Consider the following 18,611-nt stretch of genomic DNA (forward strand, 5'->3'; position numbering starts at 1 on the left):
TTTTCGATACTTTACAATATTTTGTATTAGATATATTAAATGTTAAATGAAAAACATTCTTTTTACTTATTTTGCTTTATATTTTCTAAATCTATTGTCAATAGATTGAATTAATCAATAAGAATCGAATTAATTAATAGTATTGATTATAATATTGATAAAAACTAAAAATCGCCAATTTTTTTAACGCCATTTTTTAGATTAAGTTGTTGAAACGGCTCAGGCGGTTAGAGAACAATTCAACTGTTTATTTCTTTAAATAAAACAAAAGCACTCCAAAAAGTTTTTAACTTTTTGAAAAAGAAAAAGGTTTTCTTTAAATAGTCGTAACAATTATGGTTAATTCAATTAAAACTCATTATTTATAGTCCACTTTTTAAACAATAATTATGTAATTAAATACTTATGTAATTAAAGTAGTGTTGCCGCTGTAGCACAGTAGGTCAGTAGGTGGACAAAATGGGAAAAATTTTAGTTGTCTAATCTTGAAAACTTATTTAATTTTAGTATCTGTATATATTAGAAAAAAATTTATTGATAAATTATTTATATTAAATCCCTTAGTTACCAGGACTCTAAACATTTAAATATTGAAATTAAAAAAAAAAAAATTATAAACCAGTAATTAACGGTGACATGAACGTAGTGTTATATTTTAATTACATGTACGCTTTTGAAAGAAAAAATTAGTACATGCTATTCTAGAGTATTTAGAGATAACAAAAACTAATGTGTGATATAAATTTGTCATAGCATGTTATCTCAGTTATACTTTGAAAATCACAGATTAAAAAAAAAAATTCCTTAAGAAATTTATTTTTTGCCGCACTATAATTAATAATTTCCACAATTTGCTATGTGTTGTCTTAATATTTATTTGAGCTATATGATGCTTCAATCAAGTTTTAATTGATTGCTCGTCCCCTTAATCTCCGTTTTATATATGGTTTAACTTAGTTGCTATGATACTAAATTTGTTTTAACAGTATTTTATTTGCGCTAAGTTCACAATATTAGGGGTATGTATTAAAATGAGATTCACAATTCTTATGAGGTTGATTTTTTTTGGTTACTATGGATACCTTGCTTTGCATAGCATATTTTTGGTAGTTGCTCGTAATTTAATTACTAACACTAAAAGTGATTTAATTACTTTTATTTTTAATTAATAACATTTGTAGTAACTTAATTACTAACACGAATTGAAGATTAAACTTTTAAATAAAAAAATACTTATTACAATAATTATTTAGATATGGTTTTGATTAAACTTAGACATTCATAATTTTCTCCAAAAGGCAATCTTAGTATTTCAAAACAAAATATTACTGAAGATATATTAAAATTTATTCAGCCAAAATTTGCTGAATTTAAAGACGTTGATTTTAGACATGCTGATCAACGATTTGTTTACTTGTATAAAAAAAAAAAGGGAAATCTGCAAATTATACTATCAAAAATTTTGAAAAGGAGTTTGTGAACTCGCTTAATGAATATTTAACTATCAGAAAAAAAGACAATAAACTAACTGCAAGTAGACGTGGTCGAAAACCAGTTGCATTTTATAATAGTTCTAATAAAACTAAAAAACGGCGTGTATCTTGTTTGATTGAATCTCACTCTTCCAATGAATTATTTTCTGCTAATAATAAAAAAGTTAGGTATGAAACTATTGTTTTAGCTGTCAAGAACGTTTTAAATATTTCCAATACAGATAAAGCAACTAAATATTTAGCAGACGAAGCATTCACTTTAATAATTGATGCAAGTCTGACAAAATCTTCCTATCAATTGATTATAAGCGGAACCTCGGAGAAAGAATATAACATCTAACCCGCTTACAATGATGTCCGAGATGCAAAATTGAAATGTTATCCTGCAAACATAACAGTGGAGGACTATTCAGCTTCAGTTCCTTTAAAAGATTAGGATTTATTCATTCTTTGCAAAAAATCTGTGCAGTTCAGGAACCTGTGCTAAGGCACTTGATATTAAACGACAAAGCAAGAAAAACAATGACACTAACGTGTAAGGTTGGTTTTGATGGTGCTACTGGCCAAAGCATTTATAAACAAGTTTTATCAGAGTCTGACAGAGATATAAAGCGTGAAGAATCATTTTTTATTACTTGTCTAGTCCCATTGGATTTAACTGAATTTAACAACAGTAACGAAAAGGTGCCTATTTGTAGAAATCAAAAGTCGCCCTCCACAGCCTATTGTAGATCCATAAGATTTGCATATAAAATGGAATCCAAGGAATCTGCGATTGAAGAAGATCAGTACATTAAAAGTGAGATAGAAAGCTAGGGTATGATTTTATTAGAAGTTTGCGGATCTTCTATTAAAGTGAATTGTATTATTGAACTTACAATGATTGAGGGAAAGATTCGAACGATATTATCTGAAAAAAATAACTCATACCAAAAAATAACTCATACCAATGCTGTTCAGTGTGTGGTGTCTCTCCAAAAAAATATGAATAGTCTTGATATCCTTAATATAAATTATACTAACAGAGATTTCAAATATGGTCTTTCCAGTCTCAATGCATGGATTCAATTTTTCGAGCTGGTGTTGCACATTCCATATAAAAAAGAAACAAGTAAGTGGAGAGCAAGATCTAAAGAACACAAAGAAAAGCATCTGTAGCTAAACAAAGGATTTAGACTATTTTTATGAACACAATGGGACTTGTTGTTGATTTTCCTAAAAGTGGTGTTTCTGGAACAAGAATTGATGGCAATACCTTAAGGCGTGCTTTTGTAGCATATGAAAAAAACAGTTGAAATTCTGGGTATTGATCAAAATCTTATATTCAGATTTTAAATTATCTTGGTAACGCTCTCTTCAGGATATGAAATAGGCAGCTTAAAATTCAAGGATTATTGTTATGACACTTTTAGACTATATATGTCCCTTCATTAATGTTATTACATGGCTCAATCAGTTCACAAAGTATTGATACATGGACATGACATAATCAAAAGCCTTACATTACCTATCGGACTTATGTCAGAGGAAGCTCAAGAGGCTAGAAATAAAGACTTCTAATTTTTTTGCGAAAATTTCAGCCAAAAAACACTCAGAAGAGCAACAAATACTGATTTTATCAATAGACTCCTAGTTTCCAGTGATCCTGTTATTTCATCACTGCGTAAATCAACATCACACCAAACAAATCATAAAGCATTTCCTTCAGATATTTTACAATTACTTAAACAATCTTCAAACGAAATTATTGTTTTATAGTTTTTTGATGTATTTTAAAATTGACAATGTTTTCTTGCACAACATTATTTACTTAAATACTCAATTGTTATTCCATATAGGTGAGTCAAAAATCCGATATAATATTCAAATATCAATTCACAACTTTGTAACTAAGGAAAGCCTCCGGTAACTAAGCAATATAAGTATCCATAGCAACTAAATTTAAAAAAATATCACTTTATTTATCGTAGAAGTGTGATCTCATAGTAGTACTCATGCCAAACTTAGTTAATATGGCACTTATGACTTATATATCTGCAGATAACAAAAACAGGTTGTTGCTGAGCAAAATAAAGGTATCCATAGCAACGGAATAAAAAAAATTAGTTTCAGAAAAAGCGCAGACTTAATATTAGTACTTATACTAATTTTAGTGAGTATAGCTCGCTCTAATATTAAATTAGTTATGAATTTGTCCAGAAAAAGTGGAATTCTGGCCCACTGTGTATTGTAGCGAATGGAAACTTTCGGTTTTTGGTATCGGTTTCGGCTGAAACCGAATCCAAATTTTCTGCTTCGACAACCTTTTACTTATTCTGTTATGGGCAAAATTACGATTTAAACTACTACCATAATGAACCGAAACTTTTTATAGGGAAGATTTTTTTTAAGTTTAGAAAATTTGTTTTTTATTCAGTGTGGGAACTTTAAGTTTCACCATTGCTGGATCATCAAAAAGAGTCTTGAAAGAGTCTGAACTCTTCCTGATGATCCAGCAATGGTGAAACTTAAAGTTAAAGAAAAACTTACTATTTTTACTAACTTATTATTTTTCTGTTTTTTAAGAACATTGACAACTCTATTTGTAAAATACGGTAACATAATTTACAAGAGAGAGAGAGAGAGAGAGAGAGAGAGAGAGAGAGAGAGAGAGAGAGAGAGAGAGAGGGATGTTGTTCCGTTGCAAAATTTGCTAGAACGTTACGGAATAAATAACTTTGATTGTTGTTTGTAACAACTATCAAAATTATTTGAGGAATCTTATCTAGTATAAATAAAGGACAAATTTGTAAAGATAGGTTTTTGTTTTAAGTGAATATTGTTGTCATCTCATCGATGTGCTGCGAGAAAACTACAAGATCGATAGATAGATAGATGTATTTAAATAATATATTAGATTTTGTAATGAGTTATGGGACACACTGTATATTTAAAATAGTTATTACATGTTATTTTAATATTGATTTGGTTTTCATGTTTTGGCTTGTTTCGATTTCGACTTTACTCATTTCAGTTTCAGTTTTGGTTACGGTTTCAGTTCTACTGAGCCGAATTTAGCTAGCTAATTGTAATAAAAACGTTTTTAAAAACTCTCTGGGAAAATGTTTTTGGATACTTAGATGTACATATTTAGGCTCTTAAAATAAATTTTTTTTTTAAGGAAGGATGTTAAAATTTTAATTTGACTTAGTACTAAAATTGTTATTGAACAACATTTTGAAGAATGCCAAGGTCAAGGACCGAAATTTGGAACCACTTTGATGAAGAGGTCTGTACTACACCTGATGAAGAGCGACTTGTTAGTGCAAAATGAAAGTATTGTTTTGCAATTTGCAAGTTGGCGGACAGAAACACATCTGGTATGATATCACATTTGATCAGGAAGCATCCTTTTCAGTTTGCAGCCCTGAAGAAAAAGCGCCATGTTGCTTTTGATGAATTAGAATAGGTGCAATAAAGTTTAGAAATGTTTTTACTTTTATAATTTAAATATTAACTTTTATTTTCATGTGTTAGTTATTATTACTATTACAATGCCAAAATTTAACGAGATTTAGCAATAAATATCAATAACTTTCGATAAATGCTGATGAATGTTTCAATATTAGGTATTTTAATGGGTTTCATATTAATTTTTAGACCTACAATGAAGATGAGGCTTTTAAACAGGTCTGAGATGATAAGACGCCATTAGTGTTGGGCAGTAGAGTTAAACAAGGAAGACTTTCCAGATGATTAGCAAAAAAGATCCAAAATCGAAAGCATTGGGTCAAATACAAGCCATAAGACCATGAACAGTTAAGAGAAGACATTGAAATCGTCAAGTCTTGGCCCATTTAAATTTGCCATTCTCTTTGGTTAAACATGAAGCTTTTAAAGATTTTGTTCACTACTGGAACCCAAAAATGAATGTGAAGGCTGCAATAACATACTCCCGGTTTAAGTATGCAAAATGTTAATTGTTTTAAATAAATTTTATTATGGGGTGAGGAATCAATTTAATGGGAGCTCCAAGAGAATTAAATTTTTTAAAAAGGTACTTTTAAAAGACCAATCTACATCAATTTTTTTTTAGTTACCTTGGTAGGTAACCAAATTGATATGTAACGAGAAATACCAATAACAACTCATTTTTTATTTTAATTTTAGGTTGCCGATGTTGTACACAAATGTAAAAACTGTGTGGATGAAATTTTAAAGGAGGATTTGCCAAAGACCGCTTGATTTGCAATCTTAACTGACCTCTGGCAAAGGAGAAACAATGATGCATACGAAGCCAATACATTGCACTATGTGAGTGAAGACTTCCGACTAAAGATGTTTTTGATTGAAGTTTTTCCGTTTTCCGGACGACATACAGCTGAAGCCATTGCTCTTCGCCTGGATTAGTATGTTCTAGTACTTTATTTTTATTAGGTTAAAATTTCTGTAAATTAAGTTAATTATTTGAATTATTTAGATAACGTTTTTTTACAAAAAAGCAAAACCCGCCATTTAGTTTAAAATTATATTTTTAACTTTTATAAAAATTTTAATTAATTTGTTAAATGGCACAAATTAATAATTTTATTTACATCTAAAATAACAACAAAGGTATCAGTTTGTATATTAAAACGTCAAAAAGCAAACAACAAGTTTTACTTTTCTTTTCAGGAATGTCTCAGAGTTAGCCGGAAATAATGGATTTTTGTCTGTTGTGTGTGTCATTCAGCCGCGAGTAAAAACATATAACATAGTTAATATCAGTTTTTAATAATGGTAAATAGTATTAATCTACTTTTAAGTTATGTTTCTTATAATTTTATTTAAACTTTTAACTGAAGCTGTTGCTTGATGACAGTGATGTTGTTAGCAAGGATAAGTTGAAATTTGTGAAAATCATCACTCCCGTGAAACACGATGAAATTCAACATAGAAAACATGCTAAAAATGCGTCGTATCCTCAGCTCCATTAAAGACATTCCTGGAAAAGATGACACCAAACTAGTTCACTCATTCCTTCATAAAGTGAATTCAATCTTTATGATGAAATTTTGCTTATTCTGAGGAGAGTTGCTAAGATTTCAAAATGTTTCTCTGCTGACAAAGAAATACGCATTCACCATGTTATCTAAAACATTTACACACTGAGGCCCAAATGCCTGGATTTCATCAAGGCTGGTGGGGTATCACCAAGAGCAGAAATATTTTACCAAAAATTGGTGGAAAACTTGGATGTTTGTTTTTCGGACATTGGTTGTCAAAACCTTTTTTACTCTGTTGACAAATAGCTTAAACCCTTGTGCAAAGGAAGAACTCTGAAAAACCTGGAGAATTTGATGAAGTATATAAGACACTGATTACTCAATCCAATGCTTATCACAAATAGATTGCTGCAACAAGGTTATATAATGATCGGTTACATGCTGAGATCCAAGGTCATGTTTCAGAAGATGATCCTTTCCATAATGTTGGACTGGAAGAAACTCCTGCATTTATGACTTCCTATTCTGGTCCGGCTCCACCTCAAAAGTCGGACATTGTCACTGAATGGGAAATATTTCAAAAACTCCTATAGATTGTTGGTGCGGACGTGCTGCAATTTCGGAAATTCAAGCTGCTAAAAAATGACTATATATACTTGCTTCTTCAGCATCTTCAGAAAGAGCCTTCAGTACCGGTGGTGCAATTGTCTTTTATAAAAGAACAAAATTGCAGCCTGAACGAGTTGAAAAATTGTTGTACATTCCGCAAAACAACCCTAAGATCCAGATCAAAAGATGGCTTTTAACCAGTCATGATGAAAAAGAAGAAAATTTGAATGACAAGGCTTCTATCAATGACTCTCAGAATTCAGCTGCTTCAAGTCAGGGACCTCCTGCTTCAACTCTTACACCAGCAGTTGAAATGGATGACTAATTTAAATTGGCTCATTGCCTTAGTGGCGTTATTGGTCAACTTCACTGCTTAGAGTTTATAAAATTTGCCATATAGTGATTTATTGATTTCACTAAACCTATAAACTTTGTTTATAGGTTTAGTGAAATCAATAAATCAGAAAAAGATTAAATTTTAATCTTTTTCTTAAATTAAGTCACAAGGACAAACCTTAACATGTTAAACATGTTAAGTCAACAATTTATCAAGTATAACATTGCTATTTTTTGTTTTTAGCTGTTTTTTGTTTTAGCTTGAATAAATTAAAAAATCAAAATTAAATTGAAGTCTTGAATAAATTAAAAAATCAAAATTACAAATAAAGATTTGTTTACTTCTTTTTTAAATTAAATAGTGCACTTATTAGTAATTTTATTACAGTTATTTAAGCTTTTAAAAAAATTATTTTTTTGGTCGGAAAAAAAAAAGTATCGTAATGAATCAATAAATATCGTTATTGTTTTTACGATATGAGTTACGATACTTATTGTAACTGAACAATAAATATTGTAAAAAATTTATAAATATTGAAACTTTATCGTGCAAATTTTTGGGTACGATATTATCGTAATATAAAAAAACTTACGAAACGCACAATCTGATATCTCATTGTACCGTAATAAGAAAATTTCGATACGCAGATGCTTAGTACGTACTAGAGCGGTGCGATGCTCAATCTCAGAAATGCTTTTTGTAGCACGGTTTTGAACTTTTTTTAGCGCTTTTATCTCTGCCCGTTGGTACGGTGATCACGCTTGGATAGCGTACTCTAGGTGAGAACATACTGGTATACAATTCTTTTTACAGTGAAAAACTACTGCTGCGAAAAGTTTTTTTCAGCCTCCCTAAGGAGCCGTTAGCATTCACTGCAGCTGCTGAACTTGAGCATTAAGTTTAAGATCATCTGAGATAAGAACTCCAAGATCTCTCTCTAAACGAGTAACTTCAATTGCAAGTGGCATGCCGTCTGGTCCTGGTATGAAATAGTCTTGTTTTGATTCTTTTTTTTCCTCAGCCGGCATGACTTTACACTTTTCAGTATTAAATGTCATGAGCCAGCAATGCGACCATTCAATGGCTTTGTTTAAGTCTGCTTGCAGACTCTCTGCGTCCCGGTTAGATTTTATGACGCCAATAATTTTGCTGTCATCAGCGTAGACTTTGATCTAATGTTCCGATTTGTCTGGAAGATCATTAATGTACAGAACAAACAGTAATGGACCCAAGGCCGCTAATAACGTTTTTCCAATCTGAACGGATTTTCTCTTAGAGTATACATACATGTCTACCTTTATTTAAGTTTACTCTTAGTTTATTATAACTTACACATTATATTTATTGTTCTTATACTTTTTACTCTTTAACTTATATGTTGGTTTACTCCTGTATAAAATTCTGATAAGAAGATTCTCTTTATCTTTCTATAGATACATAAATTATTTACCTTGCAATTTCGTAAAAGTTTATTAATTTTTTGTTTATCTTATTCTTGGTAAATGCTTACTTAAGATTCTTACGACAAGGTCCTTGCGATCTTCTTTCAAATCAGACAATTTATTCCCAAACCCCAATGATTTAGGGACTATCTTAAACACTTGCTATATATCAAATATATATATAAATTAAAATTGTAATTAAATTGTCATTGCATAGATAATATTCAGATATTGGAGCTTCACAACTTAATTTTTTCCCAGGGCTCCAATCCAGCATGGGGCGGCCCTGTATGAAAGTATTTATAAAAATCGAATGCATCAAGCAGTTAAAAGAAAAAAGAAAGAAATACATAATCAAAAGTTTATTAAATTAGGTAGAGGAAGTTTGTATAGCTAGGGGCTTCTTGTACCTAAGGCCACCCCACTTTGTTTGAAAACTACAAAATTTTAAGTAATGCTTCTCAGTGAGGTGAGGCCATCCCACTTTGTTTGAAAACTACAAAATTATAAGTTCTTCTGCTTCTCAGTGAGGTAATTAGTTATAAAAATATTTTTAAAAAAATTGTTTTTTTTATCCTATTTTTATTCTCAGAGAGCGTTGCAAAGGCAAGTTATAATCGGAAAACGCTTTTTGACGGTCTAAAGATTTTGCCAATGGTATTTTGATCGTTTTAGATCCTGGAGGAAATGCTTTTCCATAAGTTCTTGCATATTATATTGTTTGTTAGTTAAGTACTTAATGCAATGTTCAATAAGTTTCCTCTCAATCGCGGTTACTTAATAGATGACATTTTTCATGAGGCTGTCAGGATCAGTGGCGTTGAACCAAGCCATTCAGTTTGACGAGCATTAAAGTCACCAATAACAACAATATTGGCGTAGGGGTAAAGAGAAAGGGCTTGTCAATTTGACCAGAAATTACATCTAAAAGAGTGCAGTCTTAGAAAAAAGGAAAACAATAAAGCAAAAGAGAAAGGTGATAGAGTGAAGAGGAAGCACATAAAAGAATGGTCCAAGGATTCAAACCTGATTTCACAACAAATAGGTGAATTAATGCGTATGTATACCTCCAAGCCAAGCATATGAATATTGGAGTCGTTGCAAAACAGCGGAAAATACCCATCAACATTAAGATCAGCAGAAACAATAGTAGAATTTAAATCTCACGAAGAGCAATTAAGTTTGGTGAATTTTGCAAGTGGTAAGATTCAACTGATGGAGGTTGCTTTGAAGACCACGAATCAGCAAAAGATATATTAAAACAGTTAGGTGGTGGGGATATTTTTTTTTTTTTTATATTTTGGGTTACTTTTGGCATGATTTACGTTTAAAGAGAACTTAAGATGGTACATAGGTATATAAAACTGAAAAAATCAATTTTTGGAAACTATAATTATTCTATTCAAAATTTACTCTAGATTCTATTTATTGTTATATCTTTTAATAAAACCCTCTGTAAAGGCTTAAAAATTTGAATTTTATACTAGTACTTTATTTTAAAATCATAGCAACAACATTTTACCCTTACATTAACCCTATAAAAAGTAGTTTATTTTATTGATTCTGTATTTATTATCCTTTTAAAAACGTAGTGTGTAGCTTTATATAAAGTTGTTACATAATGACTAAACGATATAATTTCAAACCACTAATCACGTTTGTTAGTTTTAGAGAAACAGTATTTCTTAAGAACTATTTTTTCTTGGTATAATATTTTTATATAGGTTCTTCTAAAAAAAGAGAAAAAAAAAGATCGTCTGTTCGAAAGTATTGGGACGTAAAAAATCAATAGATATATCTTCTTCAGAAACAGGGTCGTCTCTAGATGTAAACAAAACATCAACACAAATAACAGCACCACTCATCATATCGCTTCAGCATCAGCCAGGAAGCTCCATTCAGATTCGTCAATTATAAAAGAAACTGAAACTGTAAATGACATTGAATGTTATGTTTTAATTAACACAGATATATTGCGAACAATTGTTAATTTGGTTGAAATATGTCCTAGTTGTCAATCAAAAGTGTCTTGCTCTTGCTCATGAAATTGAATCTAAAAAAGGGTTGTCACATTTATTTGTTTTGCATTGTGTTGTATGTAAATGGTCAAAAAACTTGCATAGCTCTAAAGAGATTGCCAATCCTGATTCAAAGAGAGGAAGAAAAACCTTTGATGTTAATATTAGATCAATTGTAGCTTTTCGAGAGATTGGTAAAGGACATAGTACCATAGAGACATTTTGTAATGTCATGAATATTCCACCACCAATGAGTTTACCAACGTATAATGATATTGTAGAAAAAATGCACACTGCTTATTTAAAAGCTTGTTCTGAATCAATGTCTGTGGCATCTCTGCAATGTGTTGACAATGGTTTTGCAGGTGATGCATCATTTAACAATAAAGGGAATGAAATAAAAAATGTAACTGTTAGTGCTGATGGAACTTGGCAGCGTCACGGATTTCTTCATTAAATGGAGTCGTTACTTTAATTTCTAACAATAAATGCATTGACACACAAACCTTAGCTAAAAATTGTAAATCTTGTAAATATTGGGAGTCCAAGAAAGAATCCCCAGAGTACAGTGAATGGTTTGTATCTCATACATGCCCAATTAATCATTTTGGTAGTTCTGGAACAATGGAATCTGTTGGAGTGCTTAAAATGTTTATTCGCTCTATTTCAAAATACAATTTACGCTATATAAAGTATCGAGGTGATGGAGATAGAAAATCTAATATAGATGCTAATCTATATCCTGGTTATAAAATTGAAAAGACTGAGTGTGTCGGACATGTACAAAAACCAGTTGGTGCACGGTTAAGAGCACTTAAGGTTTCATATAAAGGAAAGTTGTTGAGTGATGGCAAGAAATTGACAGGTAAAGGTAGAATGACTGACAAAGTTATGAACAGTCTTCAAAATTATTATGGAATATGCATAAGACAGAACAAAGGTAATCTTTATGGTATGAAAAAATCAATTGCAGCACTAATCCATCACTGTTCAGAAAACAATAATGATGACGACCGGCACAAATACTGCCCAAGGGATAACAACACTTGGTGTAAGTATCAATTAGATAAACTAATGAAAACATTTAAATATAAAAAATAAATAAACATGCCAAAAGCTGTGAGTGAATTAATTAAGCCAATTTTCTCGTGGAAAGATTTAGGTGCTGACAGTTTACTTGAACGATGTCTAGATGGAGAAACACAAAATGCAAATGAATCGCTAAATAACCTAGTGTGGATGCGAGCCCCAAAAAATGTATATGTTGATAAGACCATTATTAAAATAGCAGTTGCCTCAGCTGTTTTGACATTCAATGATTAGTAGTTGGTATTTTTTCAGTTTTAAAAAACTTAAACGTCTTTGAAGGAGTTTTTTCAACTCGCGGTTTGAATCAGAAAAATAAAACCTGCATTCAGAAAATGAACATTAAAGCGAGTGACAAAGGAAAAAAACAAAGAAAGAGATTAAGAGCAACTAGAAAAGGCTTTGATGACAAAATCAAGGATAAAGAAGGCAAAGTTTATGGACAAGGAGAATTTTAAATTTAATATAATTTGTTTTTTGACTTTACATTTGATTTTCTCCACTCAAGTTTTTGGATCTTCTGGCAAGGATTCTGAAATAAGTACTTGAGGTTTTTCTATCAAATTTGGACCAAGCGTTCCCTGATATATGTAGAATGTACTGAAATTCAGAAAATGTTTAATATTTTATTTTAAATACTTAAATTTTATATTATTCAATGAAAATTTTTGTCGTAGTTATTATGTACATCTGCGGTGGAGTAGTGTGAAGTAAATATTTTGAGAACCTTTTTATTTTTAATTTCAGCACATAAAGTACCATATATACTTAACTTTGTGAAAACTTTAGGTGCTAACTCTTTTTCGTTTTTTAGTAATCTTTGCCAGAATATAGTTCCATTTTAGCTAAAATTGGCTTTAATTAGTCCTAATTAGGTACTTCATTTTTATTTCTTTTTATATCATTTCAAATGTCCAATAACAATTTAGAAACAAAAAATATCAAAAAAATACTATAATAAACAAATTCGTTTATTTACCTATGTACCACCTTAACTCGTTCATAGATAAAACACCGCCTCCCAAGCAATGAGCTATGCAATTGTCTCAGTCTTGTTAATTAACCCTAAGCCATAACAAAGGACTTCAAATGTGGCCTCGACAATGCACATAAAAAGTACGAACAGGGACACCATACATGCTCAATATGGCACTGTTATTACTCTAATATTTTGCAGCTGTTGATGGAATCAGCCTCTCTAAGAGCTACAACTGAGTTTGAGAAACCTTACTACAAGCCGGTCTCAGAACCATTAAACTGAGTTTTAGAGCTATACCCTCATTAGTAGATAGCAGCAAGAGTTGCATAGTTAATATCAAGGAGGCACAAGAAAAAACCTATGAGAAAAGTCAAGAAGATCCAGCATTCATTATCCTAGGCAGGAAACAATATAACACATGTTTACATCTACTCCAGTCTAATAGAATGAAAAGGGGTTCGAGGCTGGTTAGCAGACTTGTTCTGTTTGCTCCTAAAGTCTAAAGACTTGATAACGAGGTAGATTGTTGAAATTTGAATGATGCAGAATATTCTTTCTTTCTCATGGTTGTTTTGGGACTACCAATTTACGCGTAGACTAGTTTGTTAATTGTGCTCAGAACTATTAGTTAATTTTGTTATATGTTTAAGTATTTATATTTAAGTATTGCCATTAAGTAACACTAGACAAATTGATGAAAACAATCTAAGATTAAATAAATTTTTAATCAAATTTATTTGTCTATCTCTGTTGTCTATTTATTATGGAGTTAAAATTAATTTTCAGAGAGTGGCCCTAGGTATAATTGTGGCCTTAGATATAATTAAATAAAAAGCTTATTGTAGCTAAGGCAACTAATTTTTAAATCTTTTTACATGACGGACTTTTATAGTTTAAGTCAATATACTTATACAAAGTAATTAATATAGAGATGTGATCATATCCTTGAATTAGGGCATTGAAAAATATGAACCTAAGTACACAAACTACAATTTTTTTTCTTTTTTTCTCGTAGTGAAAATCAAGGTGCTCCCTGAAGTCCTTACGGTCTTATCACAGAGCACCGCGGAAGAGCATAAATAATGCTTACAGGTAATGAATTAGATAAAATTTTAAGAGAGTACACAAAACACAAGGTATTAGTTAGGTAATATAGTTATATTAGTTCATACTATTCCAATTAAATGAACAGACAAAAATTAAAGATTAAAAAATTAAATTGAATAAAAAGATATAAGGATTTACTCAAATAAATTTTTACTCGACTAAATCGAGTTTTAATCAATTAGTAGGAAGCCATTAGTCGATTAAATCGACTTATTTGATTTTTCAAAGTTTTATTGTTTAAGCCTAAAGACGAAGTCGACTTTTAGTCGATTTAGTCGAAGTCGATAACAGCACTAATAATTCAGTCTGTAATTTACAGACTGAATTATTCTACAGTGTAAAAAAAAATAAATAAAAGAAAATGGTGTTAAAATAAAATAAAAATGTAATATAACAACAAAAACATTTTTAAGTCAATTAAAGTTGCATTTTTGTGATTTTTTAAATGAACATTTAAAATTAATTATTCCTTAATTATTTTAATAGTTTCTTGTTTTATTCAGCAAATGATGACTTAATTACCTGAGTAAATTTAAAAGCCGTTTTGACTACTTGCAGCATACTTCGGAATTCATACGGAAACACAAAAATATCTTCGCATAAAAAAATATTTAATCCAACAATTTAAAAAAATATATAAATGTTTTATATATATAATATTACATATGCATATGTTTGTGTTTTATATAATTTGTATGTTAAAACATTATTATAATTAGAGACTAATTGGAAAAATAGAAAAACCAAAAAGAGTAATTATTGATGCATAAACGTTGTGCCAACAAGGTATAAACAAGATAGTAAATCACTGACCATGTTTACTTTCATTTGACAATGTACATCTTGGATGATTAACTATTTGTTTACGGTTGGGCAGCTTTATAGCACCTTCAACCTCTGTAATTGTGCAAATGTTTCGTGGAACTTTATTTAAACGTTGAATATATTCGTATACAACGTTTTGTATTGATTGTATATATTTTTAAGTCTTGTTTTAAGTTAGAGTAAAAAACAATTTTTTTTAAAGAGAAAATAAGAATGCTATTTTAAAGTTTGTAACTGTTATGAGTATTGCAGCTTTACGAAGTAACTCATTATTATGGAATTTTTTTATATTAATATGGAGACTTTAGCTAATGTTGTAACAAGAATTTTAAAGTATGGGAGTATCAAAAACCAATTCTTAGGATATCGAGGACATGTAAATACATTTTACAAAATAAAAAAATATTAATAAAAAAAATTTGTTTATATATACACTGTAAAAATGGAAGTTTGATGTCTTGACAACCACAAAATGCAGGTGGCGCCTGTATTTTTTGGTCTTCGAGACATCTAACTTCCAGACATGGAGCAAACTCCAAACATTTATATGTTTATATTTAAAAAAAAGTTTCAGAAGAAAATATTATGAATTTTGAAATCTTTATAAAATTCTGATTCCTTTGAGAGCCAGGTTTTGTGATCCAGGTTGATATACTTTTGAAGAAAAAAATTCACTTACATATGGAAGCCTGATATATGGCAGCCTGATATATGAGAGAAAAAATTTACTGATATATGGAATACGTGAAATCACAAAAAAACAAACTAAATACCCCTGCATGTTTTAAAATAAAGTGCGCTCATTTCGTTCATAAAAGCAAAAATGAATCATTTTAAAATTAATTGGAAACATTTGAGCAAAATTAAGAGAAGAAGTTTCCAAACAGGGTTCCAGACTTATAAGCAGATTCAGATCTCAGGAAAGCTATGTTAAAAGTGGGTTGTTATAAAATCACGCCCGAATATTGTCTTTTCTTGTCTCGTTGCCTCTAAAAACGGCAATTTGAGGAGCTCATATAAGGTACTAAAACATATTCTATACTATGAAACCTTTTTTTATGCTTGTTGCTTATTTTTAGTTAAAACTTTTTCTAGAACACTAGGCAGCATAAAAATAATTTTTTGTTGATAAAAATATTTCGTTATAAATGTTAGTTCGTAGGCCATAAATGTATCCGACAGAATCATAGAGCATTTAATTTTTTGTTTAATTGACTGTAATCTTTTATGTCTACTTCTGGAGTTGGTATGACACTGGTTACAATTTTAAATAAGATCTTAAACATGTAAGGGATTATGCAAAATAATGGTAACAAGCTTAGTTTAAGAAGTACAATCATATTTTTTTAGTCTTTTGAAATGGGGAGAACACATAAATGCAACAATTGTCTAAAATTTCCTATTTTTACTGATATGTTTGAATTATTGTTTATAACTGAGCTTCTCAACTTTGAATTTATCTGTGGAAATTTTAAGTATGGAAGTCTTGTTTCTACTATTAGTTTCTTAACTTTTTTGGATGTATAACAGTGTTCGGATTTTATTTGTTTTGTTTTTGTCCAAAAACAGAGAAAAATTATTTTAAAAAACTAATCAGTATTTTTTTAATGAAAATATTATAATACAGATGGCAAATCGGTTATACATAGTTGTCTTTTGTTGGCTCGTCATTTATATTGCAAACGCAAAAGAAGCAACGATTTCATCTCCAAATTTTGCTGATGCAATAATTGAGGTAATTACTGTTATTTTTGTTTCAAATACTTACTTATTTTAAAATAATAAAAAAATTAGTTTTACAATTTCAATTTACATATAAAGAAAAATATGTATAAACTTAGAATCCATTTGATTTTTTAATAAGTGTAGCCATTTTTTTTATATATAAGATTTTTTGATATGTTGCAACAGAAGATTTGTTTTGTTTTGTTAATTGTGTAATAGTGAGAGCTGCTATGTTTGTTACTTATGTAATATTTGCTATATTTGTTATTTGTGTAATAGCGAGAGTTTAAATATTGTCCGCGTTTATAAACAAAAGATAAAATATACACAAAACGTTAAAAATACAAAACATTTGTCAAATAATAAAATGACTTTTATATTGAATTAAAAATATTAAATAAATAAAAAATTTTACTCATATAAATATATTTGATACATGTTTAACAATATATATAGCGTTTATGAAAAAGGTTTTTTTATTTTCAAATCACCTTTTAAAAAATATATTTTAAGTCTATTGTATTAAAATCTAATAGACGTAAGATTCTTTTAGAATCTTTTTTAAATTTTTTTAGTAAGTAGTATACTTTACTGAACTTTTTAATAAAATTCTCCATAAAAAAGGTCCTCGATATTAAATTGGGTAAGAACTCATTTTAAAATTAATTCTCGGAGCAATAAAGTTATTTCCTGAAAACTTTGTTGGATACTTAAAGAATTTTACTAAAGTAAGATGGAAATAGATGTGGAGGTATTCCATGTGTCATTTTAAAGATGAATAATATTATATTTGATTAATGTTTAGTTAATAAATATTTAAGGCCTTGAGACGATTAATAGTGGTTCGCAATACACAGTTCTGTTTGCTCCAAATATAATCCTACAAGCATGCTTTTGTTTACTATAAAGTTTTTTGAGGTTTCCGTAGTTCGTACTTCCCCATGCAGTTTGCAGTAAGAAAGATAGCTGTAAATAAATGAAAAATAAATTTTCATCAGAGCTCTAGCATTTAAAAATGGTTTTGTTTTATAAAGTACGGAAATTTTACTTTTAATGGATTGGATGTGAAACTTCCATGACAAGTTTCATCAAGAATTACTTCTAAAAAATTAACCATAGGTTCCCTTTTTACTTCTGTTTTATTGAATAAAAGATTTGGCAGTTTAAGAATATTATCCACTTTATTTGGTTTGTGGAACAGGATGAATTTAATTTTATCTACATTTAGCAAAAGGCGTGTTCATATATACTATTCATTTACTTTAGATAATTCTTCACCAAAGGTTTTAAAAAAGATTTTTTAGATCTTTGTGTAAATAAAAAGATTGGAATTTTTAGCAAACAATATAAGATATAATATTTTATCATGGGGATTGCCATAAACATTTACCTTTATTTTTTGAGACATGTGCCACAGGTTGTGTAAATTAGGTTAGGAAAAAATAATTGTCCTACAGGGCAATAAAAAACTACAGGTAAACCTAGGTAAAAAATAGAAAATTCTTAACAAATAAAATGTAAATTTATTTGCAGTAATCAATTAAGTAAGGATATTTAGAAGATTAGGAATATTGTTGGCAAAAAGAATTGCAATCTAGTTTTGGGCGACAAACTAGCTCTTTTTTTATCAAATATGTTACCTGCCTCTGAGGATCTCAGCAAACTCGCCATGCTTGCTCGATGCATGACCCACCATCAGTTCCTTTACTAGCCCACCATCGGCCAGGTAAAAAAAAGCATATGTATATATATATATATATATATATATATATATACATATGCTTATATATATATATATATACTTATGCAAAAAAGCATATGTATATATATATATATATATATATATATTTATATATATGTATATATATATATATACATATATATATATACATATATATATGTATATATATATATATATATATATATATATATATATATACATATATATATATATATATATATATGTATATATATATATATATATATATATATATATATATATATATAAATATATATATATATTTAT

The 18,611-nt window shown here is 29.4% G+C and overlaps 1 protein-coding gene across 1 annotated transcript in view; it reads left to right on the forward strand.

Annotated features, from left to right (window-relative positions):
• Positions 1-18,611, forward strand: part of LOC136079511 (uncharacterized) — a 104,930-nt gene that overhangs the window by 72,164 nt on the left and 14,155 nt on the right. Inside the window, exon 2 of the mRNA XM_065795250.1 lies at positions 16,486-16,595. Within this exon, the coding sequence (XP_065651322.1) occupies positions 16,488-16,595 (108 nt within the window). The 5' untranslated portion in view covers positions 16,486-16,487. The remainder of the gene's footprint in view (positions 1-16,485; positions 16,596-18,611) is intronic.

Source organism: Hydra vulgaris, chromosome 04 (genome assembly GCF_038396675.1).
Source record: "Hydra vulgaris chromosome 04, alternate assembly HydraT2T_AEP".
NCBI lineage: Eukaryota > Metazoa > Cnidaria > Hydrozoa > Anthoathecata > Hydridae > Hydra > Hydra vulgaris.